Source organism: Malurus melanocephalus, unplaced genomic scaffold (genome assembly GCF_030028575.1).
Source record: "Malurus melanocephalus ecotype Western Australia unplaced genomic scaffold, MMel_1.1 scaffold_10, whole genome shotgun sequence".
Classification (NCBI taxonomy): domain Eukaryota; kingdom Metazoa; phylum Chordata; class Aves; order Passeriformes; family Maluridae; genus Malurus; species Malurus melanocephalus.
In genome coordinates this window covers 4022935-4039804 of record NW_026623242.1, presented here as the reverse complement: position 1 = coordinate 4039804, position 16870 = coordinate 4022935, and the positions used below count along the sequence as shown (strand labels likewise).

The 16870-nt window shown below is 37.5% G+C and overlaps 1 protein-coding gene across 1 annotated transcript in view; it reads right to left on the bottom strand.

Moving 5' to 3' along the window:
• Nucleotides 1–271: 271 nt before the first annotated feature.
• The window catches only part of TPH2 (tryptophan hydroxylase 2), a 51050-nt gene continuing 34451 nt past the window's right edge, over nucleotides 272–16870 (bottom strand). The window contains exons 9-11 of the mRNA XM_057377912.1: nucleotides 9758–9853; nucleotides 1498–1631; nucleotides 272–1410 (exon numbers count right to left, since the gene is read on the bottom strand). Coding sequence (XP_057233895.1) covers nucleotides 1236–1410; nucleotides 1498–1631; nucleotides 9758–9853 — 405 coding nt within the window. The 3' untranslated portion in view covers nucleotides 272–1235. The remainder of the gene's footprint in view (nucleotides 1411–1497; nucleotides 1632–9757; nucleotides 9854–16870) is intronic.

The window sequence follows — 16870 nt, the reverse complement described above, 5'->3', positions numbered from 1 at the left end:
TCAACTCTCCATTATCTTGGCTAATAGGAGAATAGAATAACCCAGATAAAGGAAAGACATGCATAATTATTGCTACCAGATAAGAGCCGGCTCAAATATTTCTGCACTGTGCTCCCCAGACAGAGCTTGTACTTCTGTCAGAGCTTGCCAGCTTAGAGTTTATTAACTCAGGCATTACTTGCATCCATCTGATACAAACAAGGTAGCTTGTGTGTTTCTATGATTTAATCACTCCACAAATATTCAAGTTTCTGAAAMTCATCTTGGCTATAATTAAATAACAACTTCCATATTCACCCTTTTATATGTTCTGATACTGACACAACGCAGACCTAGTCATGCATGGCCAAGTCAAGGCTGAATGTGGAATAATGAGGAAAGGCAAACTACACATGAAATAAAAGAGAAGTAGGTTCAAGACACAAGGGAATGCAGAAGACAATACAGGGATGTATAATATAGATTCACATATAACAATGAAATTAAAACAAGYGCTTCCTCTCTTATTTCCAGATAGCACTCTCAGAGGAAGCATACTCAGGACTCACAAGTAACACGTGTGAACTACAACTACCTTGCTACATGAATTGTTGGAGGTTCCTTTTTTTTACTGTGTTGTAATTCCTCAGCCACATTGAACTTTTGTCAGTTGTGAGCTCTCAAAATGTATAATCTTCACAGACCTTTTAGTACCAATACATAGCCTTCCCGATCTCAGCACTGGTATATAAATTGTAATGCTCAGTCACAAGAGACTCTAAGTTCTCTTACAGATATATGGACAAAACAGTGTCTTTCCCGCTATAGAAAGAAGTACAGATTTCTTACAAAGAAAATGAAAATGTTGCAAACAATTTTTTTCTGGATTCTCGTGGAAGGGAAGGGATAATGAAGAACTAAACTCAGACCTAATGAAATCAGCAACACCATTTCTTAAACATTGAAGTAAATTATCTTATAGAAACCAAACCATTGCCAGGAAAGTTTTTAATGGTATACTTGTACATGACATTGTGTTGAGGAATTGATGCTTATATTCTGCCACATTCCATGTTGCATTTACAAATTAGCATTGCCTTGGTTTGTCTGCACATTACAATTAGAGCTACACAACGATGCAAGGCACAGGCCAAGCTGTAAAGGGGACAGCTGACGGGTTTGAGAAACTAGCCATATCACGTGATGTAAATGGCTACAGAAAGAGTAACAGATAGCAAATCACAGTGCCAAACATATCAAATCCCTAAATATCTGTTCATTTTACTTAAAGCATCACATACAGTGTTTAGATCGCTGCGGAGGTCCTGGACAACATTTTCTATACTCCTGGTATCCTTCAGAATCTCAATGCTTTGTGTATATGGATTGAAATACACAGAGAAGGGACGATTGATTGATTTGGCGAAGTCCCTGAAAGAAAATAAGAAAATTAACTTTTTTTTCCTCAACTGCTAAAGAAGAGAAAATTAAATTTTTGAGTCAGGGAAAATAATTTACCTCATTTTTTCTTTGGCTTCTTCAAAACTCTCTGAAACAAAGTAAGCTTCCTGGAAAGTAGTGATAAGGCATTCTTGCAAACAGGTTGTCTTTGGATCGAATGTTTTCACGTTGGCCTTGTCTGAGAGAGCATGCTGCAAAATACACCACAGGATCTGTTAAATTGGATTTTGATATTGCTGTGTATCTACATCAACTGTTTATATATACAGCTTTTATATTGCTGTGCTGTATGTTTCCCACTAATTGGTAGCCCCTCTTGTTTTATATACTTTTTTTTTCAGTTTGAACAGTCAACAGAATTTGTTACTGAAAAATGTCTTACTGTGGAAGAATTTCTTTAACTATAATAATAAAATAATAAAGAGCAGATTAGAAATGCACCTGCCATGAAGACATACAGATGTAAATGTTGAGATGGGAACAGAAAAGTCATCAAATAACCATTCTTGAAAACTTATCTATACAATTACAAGTATGTATGTCCCCAAAATGTCATTTAACTAGCAGGATTCCTTCTTGTCTTGGTGGGTAAATTGGGTTTGACCAAACTATTCATATAATCTGTGTTTTACATTTTCAGGCCAAAATCATATACTATTTTCCTAACAATGACAGTGCATCTGACAACCCATTAAATAATACCAATGTAGTGCATGACAATGAAATGCATTACTCTTCTGCCACACAATATGAGCAATAATGCTTCATATAGTACTAGAAAGGAAAAACAACTAAACAAACAGACATAGATAAGTACAGAAGAGACAATGGGTAGGTAAGGCAAATGCTGCTACCAAGAGTAGAGATTTCTGATAAGCCTTTTTCTTTATGTGACTTGCACAAGCCACCAGAAAAGAGAGGTTTCAGAACTGAAAATCAGGTCCTAAGACATTTTCCAAGACAATCTGCTCTAGCTCCCCGTTCAACTTGAATACTTGTGTTGGGTTTTGGATCTACCTTTTCTTCTAGAGCATACATATTTTCACTCTCAGTTCCCTGTTACAGAAGTATAAGGCAAGGAAGGAGAGCATATTTAGGTCACCTTTCAACCTTCTTTAGTCCCCTGATATCTACATAGAGTAAAGATGTGCATGAAAAGCATAAAGAAATGACAGGGAGGGAGCAGATCCCTGAGGTCCAAAGGTGCCCCTGATTTCTTTACTTTCTATGTGCATGAGCATTCTTTATAGCGAAGTAAGGTATTAACCTTAATGTATTCACCACAACTTTTATCCGTGCTCTTGCTTKTGCTCATTCCTAAATCCCTGTGAAAGACTCTGAAAATATCAACCTCAACCTGCAGTCTCCAAATAACAGGACAGAAAACTGGAACAAGAGCCTCTTCCTCCCACCTCCTCTCTCTCCAAAAATAAATACATGAAAAATTAATGCATGGAATCTTAAAATGTCAGGGAATTAACTTTCTTTAGTATACATATCTTTTCCTTCTCACAAGACTTGCTGTTTCTAGCCAGCTATCAGTTAAATAGGTTTGAAAACAAATATAAAAAATGGTCTCTCAACCATCATCTAAATGGATTGCAAGAACAGGTTCACCGTATTGGGCCCCTGCCTATACACCTAGTTTTCACTTTCCCTTTGCAGAGCCATGACGTGCTTGAATGCTTATAATTAATGCATTAATTCCTTCTACTGAAATGAATTTGCCTTTTTTCACTAGGAATTATAATAGATTCCCCGGGAGAGTAACTATAGATAAAAATCCCTTCTTAAGGCGCTCTTGTACTTCCAGGTGAGACTTGATGCCTCAAATGTCTAAAGCACAAAGTTTCAAAACTCTGAGTGGATTGAGTGAAGCTGATTCCTTGCAGCGAATCAAGATTATGACACAGGCCAGGATTTCATAAGAACTGACTATTTCTGGCTCATGGATTTGTTCCTGTACTGTGAAAGGTTCAACAGAAAGGGAGGCAGTGTTAACTTCTCTACTTACTAATGGCTTCTGATGAGCCAGGCCCAGTTCTTGGGACTGAAATTATCAGAATCGAAAAGGGATTCAGCCTGTGGCTCCTACATGGTGAACAACTGTTCTAATCACTGACCCCTAATTTCATAAAAGGAGAGAGTTTAAAGAGAAGGAAAGGCTGATTCTGTCACATGGGGTGTCCTCTGAGAAAGCCTTTCTCGTTGCTTCCCTCACATTATACATATGAACTGACTCATCCTTTCTGGATCCCAGTTTAGTTACACATGAACAGAGCTACTGCTTCACAAAGCAGTTCTGTGGAGAGTGGAACATGAAGACACAGAAAAATGTGCAACCTGGAGATGGAGAATAAAGAATTCAGGGATGCCTTCAAAATTAGGTGACATCTGACAGTTACTCTTAGTACTGGAGTTTGGAGATGAGGTGTGTAAATTCTGATGAATTCACACCTGAGATGCCTATGTCCCTTCCAGGATATATTCTTCTAGCTCTTAGATCAAGTAGGAATTTTCATGGCTACCAAAGCATTGTTTCCACCTTGCAAGTCTGTGTTTTTAAATTCTGCAGCCTGGCAGAATCCTGTAACACTTGCTATTGAGTCGATACACTGACACCAGCAATGACAGARTTCAGTAACTGAACTGAGCCTGCAGACAAACCTTCAGAGGGACTATAAACTGTCTAGTGTGAACGAGAATGGTTAAGACACAGACCCAAAACTGACCAGAGCATTTATCAGAAACATTACAGTGCTCTRAAATGTTAGTCCTTGGCACTCTCAACACTATGAAGTACATCATCTCAACAAAAAAATAATGGTCTCGTGCRTCCAAAAGCTTTCAACTTCAGGCCTGTATTTTTTCAAATACATGTTATTCAGTTCAGGTTTGRTCAGACATTCAGTTCTTTAGTGAGCTCAAATGAGTAAGTACCCAATACAGATTTCTCCATCAGAAACCTCTTTTGTTATCCACCTCCAATGAGATGTTAGGGTTAACACTGATATGGAAAATAGCTTTTGGTAAAATAAAGCACCTCACCAACTTGTGAATCTGCAATAACTGTCTCTAACRGCCCATTCATATAGAACATACTGGTAATGCCAATAAAACCACTGGTGATTCTCCTTCAGTTCAAGAAATAAGAGCTTGGAGTGAAACCTCCAAATGAATCATCAATGATTCTCAGGAACAGCAGAAGTATCAGACAACKTAAAAATTTGACAATTATCCATACTGAAAATAAGCATAACAATGAAGAAGTGTCTCCACTCCCTGCCARATGAAAGGTTAAAAGAGTGATTGAGGTACCTAACCACAGATCTCTAAGGCCTAGGCTGTCTGATGCATTGTACAGCACAGAATCTAAAAAACACTTTTACACATTTCTGTAGTGGCAGCTGGTCAGAAATACTAGGGCATGTCCAACAGCACCAGGCATTTACACTGCATAACTGTGAAAAAGTTTCTAAGTGACCACTATCACTGACATATGAGAAGAGAGTTTGGTCTTGTAAATCCTGAGTATAAAAATGGAGTAGAATAATACAATCCAGAGCTTTTCAGTTTTGAGAAAAAAWTTAATACAAAAATCAAAAAAGTAAAATCTTCAGCTAGCAAGAGGAAAACTTGAGATGAGTTATAAATACTGCACTGTCTGAGAAGAGCAGGAGGGCAGAATAGGAACACAGGTGAGAAGTTGTGTCTGTGCCAGTACTGATTTTATCRCCTTGTTTTCCCAGGGGGAGTACACAGAGTCTTGGAAAACCTGCTATTAAATGTTTTCCTGCTTATCTACAACATAAGTTGCGAGTCTGACAGTGTCCTGTCAGAATCTGACAGTAAATTTTGTTGAACAGTATAATTTTATATATTGTCTAGAAAAATACAGAAAAAAAAATCTCTATTTAAAGAGTCTTGAAATGAGCATCTGGGATAAAGGAGTTGTTTTCCACATCTTCTTCAAAAAACAGAGCTAAAATTTGCATTTGAATATTTTTGGTTACAAAATCTAATGCTGGCACTTCTCAAAATAAATTACCATCAAAACAAAATAATACAATTGGATACTGTATTTGACTTCCAAAATTTATAGAGAGAGATTTGAAGACTACCTTTCTGTTGAGTACAGAAGCATACAACAGGGATATATGACTTGATTTGCAGCCAACTGACATGGATAGGAGTTTCCTTTRATGAAAGAGTTCAAGAGAGCATCACACAAAGTAAATGGATTAAAGTTTCTGAAGATATTTGAACCGCCTTTTAGAAACAGTTTTAATAATTGAAATGTACATTATTTCCACCTTATCTCTAAGCCCCAAATACATACTGTGTAATAGTGTTAGCTAGAGTTAACCTGACTATATTAGGCAGAACATTTTATAASTACTTACTGTATTATTCGTTTCCCCCCAGGCTTCATTTTTAATCTTCTCTTTCTCCTTATTTTGTTGTGCTTCAATTTTTTTTTTACTTGATGCTTCCATAGCATGCACATCAGGAGATGCATTTTTCATTATCTGAAATTTTAAGTCTAAATACTGAGTGGGGAAAAGGATTTGAAGAGAATCCTATATTGATAGCTAATTTCTCTAGCTTTTACAGTTCTTTGTTACTAGAGCTGTTGACCAGATTTGTAAAGTGGAGCATTGTAATATAGAAAAAGGGATGACTGAAGAAGCCATTCACTTCTCTGAAAGGCCCAAATACTGCTTGCCATTTCTACCCTGCAAATAGACTCATTAATTTCTAGAAATTTATTTAAATTATACATAAAATTGGCCACCATTTTATTTCCTGTGAATACCTCTACATTGAGAAAAGAGCTGATAGGGACAGCAGTTGGAGACAGGTCCTTCTTCTTGCTCACAAAAGCATATTAATAACAAATGTCTGTGCAGCACCCTCAGTAAATWTGAAGACAACACCAAGCTGGGCAGGAACATTGTTCTGCCAATGAACAGGAAGACACTGCAGAGGGATCTGGACAGGATGGATCAATAGACTGAGGCCAGTCACTGAAGTTCAACAAGGCCAAGTGCCATGCCCTGTACATGGGTCCCATCAACCCCTGGCAGTGCTACAGGCTGGGGGAAGTCACTAGAAAGTGACACCAGGAAAGGACCTGGGGCTGCTGGCCAACCAGAACTGAACATGAGCCAGCAGTCTGCCCAGGTGGCCAAGAAGGCCAATGGCATCCTGGTCTGTTGTCAGCAACAGTGCAGCCAGCAGGACCAAGACACTGATTGCTCCCTGTACTCAGCACTACTGAGGCCACACCTCAAGTCCTGTAGCCAGTTTGGGGCCTCTCACTAAAAGAAACACATTGAGGTGCTGAAGGGTATCCAGAGAAGGGCAATTGAGCTGGGAAAGGGGCTGGAGGACAAGACTGATGAAGAACAGCTGAGGGAACTGGGGTTGTTCAGCCTGGAGAAAAGGAAACTCCAGGGAGACCTTATCACTCTCTACAGCTACCTGCAAGGAGATTGTAGCCAGGTGCGRTTTGGTTTCCTCTCCCAGATAACAAGTGACARAATAAGCAGAACAAGCTTCAAGTTGTGCCAGGGGAGGTTTAGATAGGAAAAATTAGATTAGGAAAAATTTCTTCACTAAAATGGTTGTCAAACATTGGAGTAGGCTGCCCAAAAAAGTGGTTGAGTCACCATCTCTGGCACTATTTAAAGCATGTGTAGATATGGCACATGAGGACATGGCTTAGTGCCACACTTGGCAGTACTGGATTAACAATTGGACTTGATCATGTTAGAGATCTTTTCCAACCTTAACTGTGCTATGACTCTATACAGTCAGACAGCAAAGTTCAGCATTTCAAGATCTGCCTTCTGTGCCAGAGATACTCAAGTATTTGAACTTCTTCATAGAAGTGACTATGTSTCCACAATGAGCCCTGTTTTAGCTATGGCAGTAGTTATTTATGAAAGGACATCTTCATTCTTACACCTGTAAGAAGTACAAGTGTTGCACACCTGAGGGGGAGACACCACAGCCATGCAACCTGAAACCCCACTCACAACTGAAATAGCCAGTATTTTTCTCATCATTTTCAGAGCAATTGCTGCCATCTGTAAGAATTTCAGTTACAATCAGGACATTGATATAATCAAGATCTCAATAACATTCTATTACCATGATTTTTCAGACACCTTCAGGTCAAGGAAGAAATTTGGCCTCCAAGTAGGTGCTAAGAGGGAGGCTGCTTTCCCAGGAAACAGYAGAGACTGACAATGGCTTGATGGCTTTGCTTTTGTGCACCAGTCTTAGAAGCCCAGATATTCTCCTCCCTAAACACATGCCTGATAATATYGTGTTGACAAGAAAACCTTTCATGCCAGGATTGTGGTCTAGAAATGGCTTCTCCCATGATCATTTTATCAGAAAACTTAGTTGTATTTTGCACTTTTTTCCTTAACTTTTACCTTCTTTTCCATARTGGAGCATGTGGAGCCCTTTCAGACTTTCTGAACATTTTTCACCCTATSAGTCCCTTCATGGAGATTATGTCTGTGGTGCTGTTCTGTTCCCACAGCACAAAGTGCTCAGTTTCTCAGTGACTGAAATTACTAACTTAAATTCCTAAGTTCAGTATGTGCAAGATGTGGTGAAATTTAGTATCTTATTACACACAAAAGGTCAAATCAGATAATATAATAGTCCATTCTGGCATCTTATCTACAAAACATATATGTAGTGTAATAGGAAAGTATATAAAATTATTGACTTATGGCAAAATTATTATGACATATATCTGGCCATACCACTGTAGCAGATCAATATAGTCCATTAATGTGCAGAGTATTTAGCTTTTAGTGTAGCTTTTCAAAAGGATTATTCTTTGATTTATACTCTGAGATTACTGCTGAGCAAAGAACACAGATTTGGGATCACAAATGTGTGGTACCAAACGTACAAACTTGACAAGAATAATGCATTTATTTATGACATTGATGGCAGAAKATTTATTATGTTCTTTACTATTCATTTCCTCATTTTTATGCCTTTAGATTTTGTAAATGATGTGGTAGGTATTTTCAGGGTCATCACCTAGYGACCATAACTGTTAGCTTAAATAAAAGCCCTGATTCTTTACAGAACCCTGCACAGTTTGGGGCTCAGCACTGAATGTTCTTGGGCCAAAGGAAAACAAATGGGACATGTTTATCTCTTTTCATTTAAGCATCTTTGCATTGTGAATATAAAATATTGCTAGACAGATACTGCTGAAGCATGCACAGAGCTTACAGCAATTCTAATGCAATCAAAGAAAAAATACTGGAGAACATAATTTTCTTCAACTTTWTTTACAACTAGAGGAATAGCAGTTTGACTAATGAGCTTCACCACAAATATTCTCAATTACAGGTAAAACAAACAGCAAAAAGGGATCGAGATACTTCTACTAAATTGCCAGGTAGTTCACTGAAAGCCAGCCCAGGAGAGAGGGAAAATGTTTAAACACAAATAAACAATAGATAAATTGCAAAATAGTTTTCAATACTCTTCTGCATATTCTTTCTAAATCCAGATGTTTATTTACCTGCAAAGCCACCCAGGGTTCATTTGGATCTCTGAAGAYAGTGTTCCTCTCTCTCTTTACCATTCCCTCCCATCTTACCAACAGAGACGYATTATGTCCCAAAATACTACAGCTGTGACAAAACAACTTTTGCCTGTTCCTTATGTTTTCTAGGCGTAAAAAGAGGCTAAAAATGATCCACTGCAACTACTCACACCATGCAAGGTTAAACACTTTTACCTTTAAAAGAATAAGGTTCTGTATTGTCACCCAGGCATTCAACTGGTGAGTTTCTATGTGTTCCTTAATTTAAAATATTAATTATCTACTGAATCAAGATCTTAATGAATGTTGTTCTTTTCATATCAATAATAAATCTATTCAAGTACACTGGATTATTTAGAACAGAATCATGYCTGATTTCTAACATTTTTTGTGGGTACTGAAAATCCGTGCTTCTCATCCAAACAAAGCTTTTAGATCCCAAGGTACTCTTACCTGTTAGAACCCTTGAACTTCCTCTTACAAGAAATGAAAATTCAAACAGAAATAAGTTTTGTAGTTTATAGTTGCTTTGGAACTTTGGGCCTTACAAGTCCATTTCATGCTTCAAGTGCCAGCTGATATTTCAAACAAAGCTTTTAGGTCCATACCATATTTTAAATATAAGCTTTTTATCTTGAGAATTTTAACTGTTATTTGAAAGTCAATATATTTATATCCAGCTATTATTTTGCAAAGATTAAAAGTTGACTCTGTTTTCAGGGTACATACCTTTAGTTCTCCAATAGAAGACAGAAGTCCTGCCCCGTAAGCACGCAATTGTCCTTCTTGCTTGCAAAGGCCAAATTCAATCGTAAAGAAATAGCACTGTAAAATATATACATATTCAGACACACATAATATAGCTGCAAACAGGCATTTCAGCAATAACAATCAGTACCATATTCACTTGCTTATCCCACTTCATCAGAATTATCTAATTTGAATATAAACTCAGATAAAGCATATTATTACTGCTAAGTAATTTAAATGTCATGTTCAGCAGTAAGGGAGCTTTGCACAAAAATGTGAGATTTTGGCCTCTGGCTGAGCACCCAAGCAGTTCACAGGAATAGTTCTGTAGGAACAGACAAGAAAAATCATTTTTAGGTATCAAAGGTGCTGACAGTAACCTACAGAGATTTTTGAAACTCTCAGAAATAAATGGGATGCCTTAAAATAAAATCCTATGAGGTAGCTGGTCTGGCTGTCTAGGAACATCTGAAAATCTCTAAGACATAGTTCAGAGCACTCAGCTTTAAGCTCAAGCTGATCTTTAAAGCCTGCACATACTTAAGTGCTGTCTTGAGTTATAATGAAGTTACTTATAGGAATGTGCTTAAGAGCCCTTTTGAGTTGAGGCCTTAGTCTTCACTAGCTTGTACTTTATCAAAAATAAAGAACTAATAAGGCATTTGAGTTCTTCAATTGCAGAAAGAAAATTATACTCAGTCAAATGAATTCACTTGACCAATCCACTACAATTGTCTTTAGGTCTACATTCAACCAGGTGATATATCTGACCATAAAACTGATAAGAAGGTATGAAAGGAGATGTGCTAAATCAATGTAACAGTACAATGTAACAGCTGTATCTAATTTTGCTGTACCCACCCAACAAGGTTTAATGTCAGGAAGATCATAAGAAGCACAGTTCGCCTACTGCCCACTAAATGCAAAAGATCACAGTCAAYTCTGCCCCTATGGTACTGAGATTTAGTTTGGTTTTGTTGTGACACATCAAGATTGTTTCTTTATATTAGATCAAACAGTTGAGGTTAAGATAGCAACTATTTCTATACATGAAGGTTTTAGGAGTTGAGTTCTAAGTTGCACAAAAATATTGCACATATATATACACATACCACTATGTATGTTTGTGTTTATTATCTGACAATTTCAGGTTTTCTGCAGGGGCATAACTCCATCAAATCTAGCAGATTTATGTGTCTTTTCAGGAAATATGAATTTAGGATAGGAAATAGCCTAGTATTTTGTACTAAATTTTAATTTTTTTCAATAGCTTCAGACTGGATCCTAATACAGGGGTTTTTTTTTTCCATTCACTTTCTCCTTAACTCCCAACTCTTCCAGACTGAGTACATTAAATGTAGAAGACCAGAAATGAACAGTTCTTTTAAGTTCAACAAATATTTAGAAATTCAGGAATTATTAATTGCTTAACCTCATAAAAGTTTCTGTAGAGCTAGTGATTCATTCTGTAGAGCTAATAGAAGGGCTTAATAAAAAAAAAAAAAAAGAATGAAAACATGAGACCTGTGTCTGATCCAAACCTGCTAAGTCAGCTGAGAAGAAGGAACAGTTGCAGATATTTCAAATGTCTTAAGTCAGTTCTATCATACCATTCAAATGCACTGATATCCATAGAAGGAGGTGAAAGGACAATAGCATCAAACAAAACAAAATGAAGAAACAAACCCAAAAAAATCAAATTTCCACCTCTGTCTTTGCTATTGATCAGGTGAATCAAGCTGACATAAAATTTTTCAGTACATCCAATGAGCTGATGTCACCACTTAGGAGGGTGACCAAGACAACCGGTTTCCAAAAATGTCTTGAAGACAAACARCCAGGTACACAAAATGACAAAGGAGTTGCTGTAGAATTAATGATCTACCACAAAGAGTACAAACTTAGCTTCCCTGTCTAAATATTTTGCCAGAAAAATCATCAGTAGGCCACAGTCCTGGTTCCACCCATGCTAACACTGTCAGCAACAAACTACTCAGGTTTATGCTTAAATCCCACTAACATCTTTGAATTTGTCCCCCTCTTGCTCAATTCCCTTAAAGGAACCTATTAGGTAGCAGTTCTTATACTGTGAATATGAACATTCTGACAGACATACAGCAGGACTGGACTCCTGACAAAACACAGTGATCGTGCTCGTTTTCATTCTTAAAATCAACAAAAGAAGGAMTCTGGTGTTTATTACAGACCTGTAAGAGCAGTACTTTGTTCCCATATTTGGGACACCTTTACTGTTGACCTTTCTAAGGCTGAAGAAGACCAAGACCAAAGTCATGCTGCTCCCAGGAGAAAGTCAAATGCCCACTTAGCAACTTATAGGCTATATAGAAACATTCTCCCCTCCTCTGAGAATGTGCACTCAGGGGATGGAAAGGGCAGAAGGCAGAGAGCTAATACAGGCACCACAGAGAGCAATCCCTGCTGTCCATGGTGAACAGTACCCTGTTCACAAGACTGGGAGAACTCGATTCCACTTCCGCCTTGATGGATAGACAGCACATAAAGAGAGCCTCTTTTACATTAGTTCCAAAAAAATTGTAATTGTTACTATTATAAAGGAGAGTCATATTTATGAGCCAACACCTTCTGGTGAGAACCAATCTTCAGTATTTATAAGACTTGTGCTCTCGGTATAACCAACTCAAATGAAACACATAAATGACAACACATCTGCCTACTACTATCATGTGGTATCAAACTACAGCTTTAAAAAAAGTCCTTCAAATTTATAAATTATTTACAAATTTGCCATATGCAACAACTACAATTTTGTATTTAAGAGAGCCCTGCTTAGCCAAGAAAGTGCAATAGCTCACCCAATGCTGCCATCTTCAGATGGTTATTCAGCGATACACGATTCCCCCCACCCATGTACTCAGATGCACTGAGGTGGCTTGGTGCAGCAGAGTTTGCAGGCCTTGGTAAGTTGCGTTCTCAAGTCTACAATCATCAGGGCGTACTGATAAGGAGTTTAAATATTCACCATATAGMGACACTTTTCATAGACCAGAAACATAGATACCCCACTAAATGCCTCTCTTTGTATGGTAATCTACAGTTGTGATACTCTATATTATACACAGGATAAGTGCACTGGAATGGGAAAGACTGAACAAAGCAATGGCTGTTGAGATGAATATGTTTTCTGAAGCCTCACCTAAGAAAAAATTGATTATTATTATTATTGCTGTTATATGTAGGCWGGTGAATGCAAGCACAAACAGGAGCATCCAGGCTCTCCTGCTCTRATTTCAAATCTTTGACCTGTCTCTGGCATAGACCCTAGAGTGTGGACCCAGAAACTTGGCTCCTCTACAAACTACAGCAATATCTGGTTATCTCCTGTTATTTTCAGTTCTACCTCTTCTTGATGGTAAAGTGTGAATTTGCTACAACCTATATATAGGCTCTTGAAGTAGGAAAGGTGGCTTGGCTTTCCATGTTCTACAAATTCTGAAGTTCTCAAAGAGCTTTACACTAAAATGCTGCTCTGTTAGTCAAATCAGCAAAATGAGATGAAGAATCAAAGTGCCAAATGAGGGATTAGAAATAATTTTTATTCCAAGTGACCTCAATCAAGATTGTGCCAGGAGCATAAGAGAGTGTAATTCTCTTATTTATTCAAAAATATATGAAAGATACTTTACAGTCATGCTCATGAAACATTGTCTAATGGGCTCAAAAATTATTCAGCARATGCATGGAAGAAAATCCAATTAAGAGCTATAAAATACTAATATAGCAGATTTCTTCCTTCAGAGCCTTTGAATCAAAAGTCATTGGCAACTAAAGCAGTACATCAGGAAAATACCACCATATGGCTTTAGACTTACACTGTCCTGCAGATGTCTGCAATTTGTCTGTGTCAGAGACAAGATACTGGGTAGCTCGTCTGGCCAAGTGTATRTGTGATTTTAGGAGTCAGATCAGTTGTCCTGCTATTGATAGGAAAGATAGWGAAGATTAAGCCCTGGCAAACTCCAGATCTGGTCTCTAGGGTAAATACAGTGTCTATTCTTCGCATTCAGATGCTGCCCTGCATTATAAACTGGACTACCAAAAGAAAAAGAAAAAATCAGTGACAGCTATGACAGCTAACAGAAAAAAATCGTTATTTGAGGGTGCTTAGATATTTTCAAAGACAGGAAAAAATGTTTGATAGGCTCAATTCTCCTCACCTGTCTGGTTTCTAAGCCTTTGAAAATCCCTTCTCACATCACATCATTTTGCATTTGAGAATTTCCCTCCTGGGACCTGTGCAAAGAGCTTGTGCTTGGTGTTGAGTCCTAGTGTCACAGAGTCAGTAGTTCAAAATCTGACTTGTTCATAAAAAAGCCTTTCAAGTCATTCCATTTTGCTTAATTTTCTTATGGTGTAGCTGACGACCAATACTTCTGTTCACTTGGYAATATTCAGCATGATATATACCATTCTATTCTCTAAAAGTACCTTATAAAAATGTTGTCAAGATGAGTCCTTAGAACACCAACCATGTTGAGAGTCTTGAGCACTCTCTGCCATAAGAGAAAAAAATGAGGGATTGCATAATTGCGTGGGCACTAAGACTCACCTCAGCATGAACTGCCTATGTCATGGGGCTACAGTGCCATGTGCAGTAGCACAAACAATCACTTTATATGTATATAAAATCAGTTGCCATGAAGACAATACAACTATTAATATATGTAAGCACTTGCAAGACCAGTGCCAGATAAATCCTTAAGACAATATATTTACACTGTTTCTACTGGATTTCAGATTTCAAAGCTTATTTGCATGGACCACTCAATTCAAATGCATGTGATACACTCACGAAACATAAAGATTAATTCCTTTTTCTTTAGGAGTCCTTTGATATTTTAGCTCTAAAAATATTCACCTAGAGATTAAATCTCTCATATAGTTGTAATTATCTCATAAATAAATAATTAGATACCCCTGAAAGACTTTTTTAATCCCATTGTTAGAAATTTATCCTAAGAATTAATGAAATAAGTGTTTTCATTCCCCTTGTAAAAGGTGATCAAATTGCAGGCAACTCTCAACTCAGAAATATATGTGGCTCTCATTTGTGCTTTCTTTCTTCTTTCAGAGCTAATGCAAATAAATTTTTTAATAGTTGCTTATTTTTCAATCTCAAAGATATGAATAGTCACACAAAAAAAAAAACACAAAAAAAAAAAACCAGCCAGCATTTCACATTTGACTGAATTATTCAAAATTCACAGTCTGTTGAGCAGTATCAGGAATGCTCTACTACAAGAAACAGATAGATGTAACACAGGTAACCCAGGCAACTAGCCAATAGAGCCCAGTGTTGGAGTCCAGACCTCAAGCAATACCAGCTATTTGACAGCTATTCATGTGGGAACATTATTGAGTAGAAATGCAGGGAGATTTCTGAACAACAAATAAATCTCATGATGAGCTTGTGAATAGATCAAAAGCAGAAAAGGAGTAAAATTCAATAGCTAAGTCTCATTATAGATGATTCACCTACCTCCGACAAAGGCAGTGACCCTATTCACAACCAGCAGCATTTCTAAATTAAAAAAGTTTAATTCTTCAGACTTACTTTGTTTAAGAATTTTGTTTAGTCTGCCACTTTGAAAAGCATTTAGGCTCATTGAAATGAAGTTTCCTTTGGGGATTTCAAAGTAAATATATTTAACAATATTCTCTTTTTTCCCCTCATCTGACTGCTTCACATTCAGACCTTTCACTAAGGRTGAATGCTTGGAACAATCTCTTTATAAACAGAAGTTTGAGTAAATGTTGTGCTGCTCACTGAAGCACTCAGGGACAGGCGCACACGAGCCTTTGCATTTCTGTTGACAGTCACAGCACACAGCACCACTACATGCAAATTCCTCTAATGCAAGGCTTGACATTCTCAGAGAAATCATGGCCTATAGTAGGCACAGGGGAGTTTCTTCCTTCGTGAATACTATGAAATTATGCTTGTTTTGGCAGGGTTTCTGCAGAAAAGCTTTTATTGGTAACCAAAATAAAATTATCATCGTGAGTTTGTAAGAGAGCAGAAGATGCACCTCAAGCTGCACAAGCAAGGAGGTAACACTAAACCTCCAACACTGGGGAGCTCAGCCAAGACAAGACAATTGTATTTGGCAGCTGCCAATCTTGGAAGTGCAATGTGACTTCCAGAATAAGATCTGGAGGATACTCCTATTAACAATTCTGTGTCTCTTGAGAGAATATTTGTTGTTCATTCTTACATGGAGGAGGCCCTCTTGCTACTCTAAAGAGCAAGCAGAGAGAATGAAGGATGGAGCACTTCTGGGATTTTTCTGCTGTTGCAAAAGAAGTTAGTAACCACATAGCTGAGTCACTTAGAACCCCACTCCATATTTTAATTACTTCACAATAATCTGAACTCAGGTTTTCTCTGTGCAAAGATGATGTCTGTCCAGCCCTCTCCTTTTATCTCAGTTGAAAACCTTGGAGTCCTTTGGAAGTGAAGGATCAGGAACCTCAATACTTACGCAGAATTCTGGTGTTTCCTGACAAGGCTGAGATTCCCTTCAACCAAAGCTAGAGGTCAGAGATGGTGCAAAAAAATCAATGCCACAAAAAACACACTTGACTCAACTTGCTCAACACTGCCAGAAAAAGAACTCCTAGCTTTTTCAACATAATTAACTAACAGTGCAGCAGCTTAATATGCAGCTTAGAAGATGAGATCACTAAATCTAGGAACTGCTGCTTAGATAATAGATAAACATAAGTCATTGAAGCCCTAATGCTTGGTCCTTCCTATTTCCCTTTACCTATCATTTGACTCTTATCTTGAACAATTTCTAAAACCTGGGGGTTTAAGGTTTATTAATTTCATATGGAGTTATTAAGAAAAAATGATGAGCAATAATGAGYCATTTCCTTTTCACTTTATTTTACAACATATTACATGATATCACATTCAGTGCTCCCTATTTTAGCTGAAGTGAGTATCTGCTCATTTCTTTTTCAAGCTGTTGGTTCAAATTTCAGTCATCCAGAGATTTCACACAGGTAACATAATAGGGACAGTGAGGTCTTTTGACATATTATCTGGGA